Source organism: Mus pahari, chromosome 16, assembly GCF_900095145.1.
Source record: "Mus pahari chromosome 16, PAHARI_EIJ_v1.1, whole genome shotgun sequence".
In the NCBI taxonomy this organism is placed as follows: domain Eukaryota; kingdom Metazoa; phylum Chordata; class Mammalia; order Rodentia; family Muridae; genus Mus; species Mus pahari.
In genome coordinates, this window is record NC_034605.1 from 67,211,949 (window position 1) to 67,219,281 (window position 7,333).

A 7,333-nucleotide genomic window follows, 5' to 3' on the forward strand; every position below is an offset into this window, starting at 1 on the left:
ATCCTCTACCAGTTTTCGATATACAGTCTCTCCTTGAATTCAGCATTTGTGTTTTCTAGTCAGGCTTGTGTCCAGTACATCCCAGAGATCCTCTTCTGTCTACTCCCCTTTGAGCTGAGATTATAAGAACTGGCAGACATGCCTAGTTTGTTATGTGGCTACTGGTATCTGAACTCAAATCTTCAGGATTGCTCAGAAACTGCTCTTAACCACTTGAGCTATCTCTCTATCCCCCAATCTAAGATTTCTTTTTTTTAAGGAGGATAAAACTGATCTTAAAAGACCACAATCTAAGATCTGCAAATGAGAAAAGGAACCAGGTAATTAATATATGAGTTCCTGGGGGTGGAGGGCAGTTCATAGAACATAAAAATGTTGGAGTAGATGGAAGCACCCAGAAGGCTGAGGAAGACTTTGTCTATGTTGCCCCTCCCCCACTCTCAGAAGTCCTTTGTGATGTGGAGTCCTGGCTTTGTGATGAAGAATCTCCAGCTCTGTTGTGGGCCTGAGTTATCCTTTAGCTCCAAGGAAGAACTCCCAACAATGGGATTCAGATGGAGAACCTTCCCCCTCTTCTGGAAAGCATTTACACCACATGGCTGAACCTCAGCTCCACGATATGGGCAATGGACATGATCCTTGCCCTTGTGTGTGGACTGGGGCTCTACCTCCTGTTACTTCCTTTTCTTGAGAGTCATCTGTCTTCACCTCCATCAAATATAAAGTTAACCAGAAAGGTGAGAAACTCTCAATCTAATAGAGAATTCTCTCTTCCTCTCTTGTCCTTCTCTCCTCCCTCCCTCCCACCCTTCCTGTCTCTGCATCTCTTTCTTAGTTTTAAAGTTAGCATACAAAGAATTGGTTTGAATAATAGGATCTTCAAACAAAATGTTTTTTTTTTTTTTTGATTGTCTGATGTCTTCCACCCACCTCTCCTCCTTTGTCTCCCTCCTCACCTTGTACTCCTCCACTCTCCACACGCTTCCTTTTGGTTTTCATATCACATGCATCTTTTCACTCACTTCTCCTGGGTCAACACCACATTTTATTACAAATTTTCACTTTTCCAAATCAAGTAGACAAATAGATGGATGGGAAGAAATCTCCAGAAAGAACAGAAATCTATTCTCCTGGGAGCAGGTGGGGTAGGGTTGAGAGCAGTCACCATAGCATCTATCTGGAGCTCACAGTATGTCTGTGGGGTGTACTGGTGTGCTACAGTTTCATGTATAGGATCTGGATTCTTGAGTTAGGGAATCTCTGGACTAGGACAAGCATTGAACACTGGTTCATATGCCTCCTTCTCCTGTATGAGCCTTTCCTCTGTGGTGGGTTGTCTGAGGACTGCACTGAGCCTCAAAAGGCATTAGATAAGAGGTCAGAGCTCAAGACATTTAGCTTAAAGAAGCAGAATTCTACATGTCACCTATGAAGCAGCTTCAGGGATTTGGTTCTTGAGCAGAAAAATGACGAGTGTAGACAACCATTGTTGGTCTAACAGTAGAAAATCCTCCCTCCATTGTGTGTGTGTTATACATTTGTGTGATATGTATCTGTGTGTGTTTTGTACATGTATTTGAGTTATGTGTTGTGTGTAGTGCTTATGTGCATGTGAAGGGGTGCATATGTTTGTGTATCTATTAGGAGGGCAAAGAAGAATATCAAGTGCTCTCTATAACCCTCTCCTTATTTTCTTTAGACAGAGACTTTACAACCCTAGTACTATGGGAGGCAAGGATAGGAAAGGATTTCTGGAATTTGTTGTCTCCCAGCCTAGCTCCAAGTTCAGATCTTCTGTCTCTGCCTCCCATAACACTAGGGTTCCAGGCACATGTGGAACTACATCTGGCTTTTTACATGAATGCTGGAACCTGAATTTAGGTCCTTACACAGCAAGTGTTCTTACCCACTAGGGTCAGCTTCACAGCTCTTAAAACTGTTTGGGAAAATGCTCAGTAAAGTGCTGGGCTTGCAAGCATGAAGACCTGGATTTAGATACTCAGCACCCTTGTAAGTAGAAAACTGGGCATAGTGAGGTGTTCCTGTAGTCTCATGCTGGGAAGACAAATATAAAAGGATCCCTGAAGCTTTCTAAACAGCCAGTCTAACTGAATTAGTAACTAAGAGACTGTATTTAGACAGCGTGACAGGAGAATACTGACATGGATCTCTGATTCCCCCCCTCTTCAACACACACACACACACACACACACACACACACAGAGAGAGAGAGAGAGAGAGAGAGAGAGAGAGAGAGAGAGAGAGAGAGAGAGAGAGAGAGAGTAGAGTAAGTATTTGAACTCATTTCTAAAATGTCAAGTTAAAACAACAAAAACAGAACCACCATCCAAGTTTGGTTGCACATTTCATTAAACCTGGTACTTGAAAGGCAGAGAGTTCATTCAAGTCTAACCTGGTTTCTTTAGTGAATTTCAGGGGTTAGAATCTGGGGCTGAAGAGGTGTCTTAGCTGTTAAGAACACTTGCTGTTCTTCCAGAGGAATCAAGTTTGCTTCCTAGACCACATATTACAAACTACCTATACCCTAGCTCCGGGAGATCCAACACACCCTTCTGATCTCTGCTGGTGATCAGACACACATCACTCACACACACACACACACACACACACACACACACACACACCATAATGAACTTAAAATTCACGAGTTTTGAATATCTGCAGCTTCTCTAGAGGAGATTGAGAATATTTCTCTCTGTATCTCATTTCTCAGCCTCAGATACAGATGGCCTGGCAGAGCCAGTTCAAGAAAAAGTTTAGGAATCATTTTAGGAATGATGCGAAAGGTAAGTCAGTCTCTGCCATTCACTTGCTTGTGAGAAGATAACACCATGTGTCCCAGGTAAGTTACAGGGGCCTAAGAGGGAGGTTCCTGGGAAGGAAATTAGAATTCCATATTCAGGTTCCTGGATTAGAAGAAAGCTATGATAAGCCAAATGTTAGGTGTTCCTAACAGGGAGGTCTCTAGTCTCTTAGGAGCAAAGCTGCCAGGATTTGGAGGTGGGACCTTGAGTAAAGCTGATTCTTTCTCGAGATGACCCAATCCTTTCTCCTATATGTCAGCTAGGAGGCTCATGGAGGGTGACAGCTATGGGAACTACTTATAAATGATTAAGTACTGTCTATCCATGTACCTTGAAAGCTCTACAGATCATGGATCATATGACCTTGAATGCTAATGAACAGGCTCTGGAGTCTAATCTTATAATTTTTTCTAATAGTATACCCACAAATTTAGCTTGCTATAACCTTATGCCCTACCTTCCACCATCATAACCCACTCTCCTAATTTCCAGCTTGGGGAGAATGCCTGAAAAAGCTGAAAGAAAAAGAAAAGGATGAATTATTTCTAGAAAAAATGAGCCCAGGACACCATTTGAACTCTTTAGGGAATATATTTAACTCACCAAGTGCTAAACAAGACAACACTACCCTGTCACCCTTCTGGAACCTGAAAGAAAAATCAGAAGAGCAGATGGCCACTCAGAAACTATCTTATCCCAAGATCTCAGAGGACCATTTTCAACAGAAATATGACCAGCTTTTCTGGGGTCTCCCTTCTCTCCACAGTGAGTCTCTGGTAGCTGCTGCCTGGATCCCTCAGACAACGTCAACTCTCCCTTCTCCCTTTTTCTTATTCAATGTCATCTCACGTGTTTATCCAATTCAACTGCAGGATAAAATGTCTCCAATGTTTCCCCACACACATCCTCTGTCCTATCTGGACCTCCAATCTTCACCCTTAATTCTGTCTCCACTTGAATTCCAGACCCCAGCTTTGAATCAAGTCCATTTTCAATCACATTTCCCAGTCCTACTACCTTCTTCTCTGCCCTATAATAGGGATTTTGGTACATCTTATTCTCAATCACAAAGTAAGCCACAATACCTCCCAACCGAAATAAAATACAACGAAAGGCCCTCACTGGCAAAACAAATAGAAAATAGATTGACTTTACCCTTGATGGTCCAGAAACCTCAAGAAGCCTATGACATCAACCCTTCCCAAGACTGGGTAGTCTCTATCCTTCCTGATAATTTTCCCATCAGCTGTGAGCTCCGGGAGAAACTGGAGCAACACATTCAAAAGTGGCTCATTCAACACCAATGGAATTTCCCCCATAAGATCCAAGACTCTGAGAAAATGAAGGAGCTTCATAACACAGTAATAGGAAATTGTCAAATCAGAGACAAACCTGGCACCTCACAAGCCCTTGGTGAACACAGCAATGAGGGCCAGAAGATAAAATTCCAGCTAGAAAAGGAATCTGGCAAGAATTTGGGACCTATTCTAGGAAAGATCTCAAAAGAGCCAATCAGGGGCTTGGAAAATACTATAGTAAACAAAGATTTAGAAAACAACTTGAACGCTCATTTGGGTACAAAGTCAGGGCAGATAAATCAAGGTCTGACCCCTCTAAGTATGCGACAATCCTGGCTTGCTATGGACGATGGTTTTTATGAGATGGAAACCAAAAATTTAACATCTTTAAAGAGTTCAGCAAAGTCCATGTGCTCTTCAGAGAAGCTTGCCTTTCTCAAACCAGAAACTCGACAGGCTCTGGAGGCACATATTGTAAGGTTTTGGGCAAAGCACAGGTGGGGTCTACCCCTTAAGATACTCAAGCCTGTAAACCTCTTTAAATTAAGTACTGAGTCCTTGCCTGTTGCACTCTGTGCCCAGACTTCCTCAACCACTTCTGTACATAGGACCAGTTCAGCAGCTGAAGTAGTCAGAGTCCTAGGAAAACCGTGCTTGAGACAGATGATAATTGAGGATTCTTCTCCATCACCAGGGAATCTTCTCCTTGTCTCATCTCCTTCCTGTAAGAGGGCCATAAGAAGGCTTCCCTTTGGTGTTGACCATGAGCCTTCTACAGCCCTGCCAACCAACCCAGAGCGTGGGCGTATTTCAGAAACTCTCACTTATAATTTCATGGACACAACCTCTCAGAGTAGGACTATCTTCAAGAAAGCAATAGAGACTCAAGAAGTCCTTTTACTGCCTAGAAGGACTAGTGACCAAAATTCAGAGGCATACAAACTTCAGGAAAAAGTTGTTAGTGAGTTTCCACATAATGTGGAGACAGAATTAGCAGGCCAGCCACAAATCTGTACCACCACTGTGCTCCCTCCAAAACGTTCCAGGAGCATGCCTCTTCCAGTAGACACTTTGACTTCACATGTATTAGGTGACACTGTGGTGGCAGACAGGGGCAATAGCCTGGTGCAGCAGAGACCCAGTACTCCAAAGCATCTAGTCTCACAGAAGAGCCAAATCAAGATGTTGGCCCCTACTTATCAAAGTGAGGGCACTAAGAGACAGAGTGAAATAAAGTATCAAGACAGACCTCAGTTCACCCCAGTCAATGAGAAAAAAGTCAACTTTGGCAGCCAATACTATCAGACCCTTCCAAAAACCGCACAAATGCTTCCAGAAAGGCCCCCCCAAAGACGTTTGGGTCAATTTCTACATTGGATTCACCCCAAGAAAACAATCCAAGGGCAGGAATTTCATCCCCTAAAAGGTAATCCTACAGCAGCCACTGCCCAGAACCAACGAAGGCAAGTGAGAAAGAAACCATATATGGACAACAATGTGGCTGAGGCCCAGGAATTTATGACAACTGTTGGACAGATGTTAGAAAAGAAAATGATGCTGCAACATCAACCCTATGCTTCAAAGTTCAACCAGCACAGGCAAGTTCCTCCAGGCCCCACTTCTCAGTTTTCCCATGGCCACATGCCAGTCTCCTACTTACAGCAAAGGAGAGCACCCAGTTACCCTGGCAATTGCTCGTGTCAGAGGTGTTCTATACAGAACAGGCACATCAGAAACCAACTGCCTCAGAAAAGTGTACACTTCAGCAAGAAACCACAGATCCCACGGAACCCCAGCCACTTGTCCCGTAACGCAGCTTTGAACCTAGTGAATTCTCAGAATAGAACAATAGTGCCAAGAATCTCAAATCACCGTCTTTATTGTCCTAGGCACTGTGTCCTCCAGAGAAATGTCTGTAGAGAACTAGGACATTCCTCTGTAGTTTTTCCTAATAGGAAAACATAATTGAAAGAAAAAGATTAGTGAATGTAAAAATTATTTTTCTCATGTTAGTACATTCAAGATACTTAATGTAGCCCCAAATACACGTTTTTTCCCCCATAAAAGGGTAATGGTTTCTGTCTGTTCCATGTTTTATATGGGCCTTGGCTTCCAGCAGTGGGATGATTGACAGACAGTACAAGCCCACTCCCACAGAAAATCTTACCATCGAAACACTGTTGTTAGTGTTAAGGGAGACAGTACTGTTGGTAAAATGCCTGTTGCAAAAACATAAAGACCTGAGCTCATATCTCTATCATACACATACAAATCCACATGGTGGTGCACAGTTTTAGTCCCAGTGCTAGGAAGAAAAAGAGATCCCTGGAGCTCACTGGCTAGATGGCTACTCCAATGAGTGAACTACAGGTTCACTAAGTGAACTGTGTCCAAAGGAAACAAAAGAGCTACTGATGAAGATAATCAAAATTGACCTTTAGTCTTTACACACACATATATGTTGTATACATGCATGTCTACTTGCACACACATGTGCCCACACACAAAGATGCTGGGATACAGAAAACTGAGACCATTCCATTTTATAATCCACCTTTCCATTGCTTTATCTTAACCTTAAACTTTAGGCAGATACAAAGACTGACAGAGGCATCTTAAGCTTCCAAATTCCTCCAGGGGCTTCATGAAGGGCCAGAGCTTTTCTTGTCATTAAAATAGGTATATGATATTATGGAGGCAAGGTATTCTGTTGTGCTCTGAGCTCAGAAGCAGGAGAAAGCTTCCCCATAGATCATGTCTGCCTCTGAGAAGCCTCTTCTCATGGAGAAATGTAGGGATAGTGATAGATCCCTTACAATTAGCCTTAAAGAAAATTTAACTATTTGCTAGACATCTCCCTGCATTCCCCATGCTGTAGAATAGCAGAGGAAGGCCCTTTGCAGATCAAGGTGATGATAACATTCAGGGAGACCACTGAAGGTCATATCTACCCCAGAGGATGAATGGTTCTACAGTTCACTTACCTTAGCTATCTCAAATCCAGGGAGGTATTGCAGGTGAATGAAAAGGGACATAATAGAGAGTTTGGAACTGTAGACTGAGGGCAGGATACTAAGAATTGAAAATCTTGGAACCAAAGGATGAAGGTGCTATAAATGTGCCATGAACAAGGAATCCTTGTTATTCCCCTGCCACCTGGACGACAAGAGGAGGAGGACATTTTATTTAGGGGCCCAATGGTACATCCTG

At 42.9% G+C, this 7,333-nt stretch overlaps 1 protein-coding gene across 1 annotated transcript; it reads left to right on the top strand.

Annotated features, from left to right (window-relative positions):
• The first annotated feature begins 554 nt into the window (after positions 1-554).
• LOC110333585 (spermatogenesis-associated protein 31) lies at positions 555-6,088 on the top strand. The gene is made up of 3 exons (XM_021215190.1): positions 555-737; positions 2,735-2,807; positions 3,318-6,088. The coding sequence occupies exons 1-3, from the start codon at positions 555-557 to the stop codon at positions 6,086-6,088; spliced, it is 3,027 nt and encodes a 1,008-aa protein (XP_021070849.1).
• Positions 6,089-7,333: the final 1,245 nt, after the last annotated feature.

Bases quoted from the DNA above. Each gene is read 5' to 3' on its own strand.
- LOC110333585 (XM_021215190.1), top strand. From the start codon at position 555: ATGGAGAACCTTCCCCCTCTTCTGGAAAGCATTTACACCACATGGCTG. The intron at 738-2,734 runs GTGAGAAACTCT...CTCATTTCTCAG, and splicing joins ATATAAAGTTAACCAGAAAG to CCTCAGATACAGATGGCCTG. The intron at 2,808-3,317 runs GTAAGTCAGTCT...CCTAATTTCCAG, and splicing joins TTTTAGGAATGATGCGAAAG to CTTGGGGAGAATGCCTGAAA.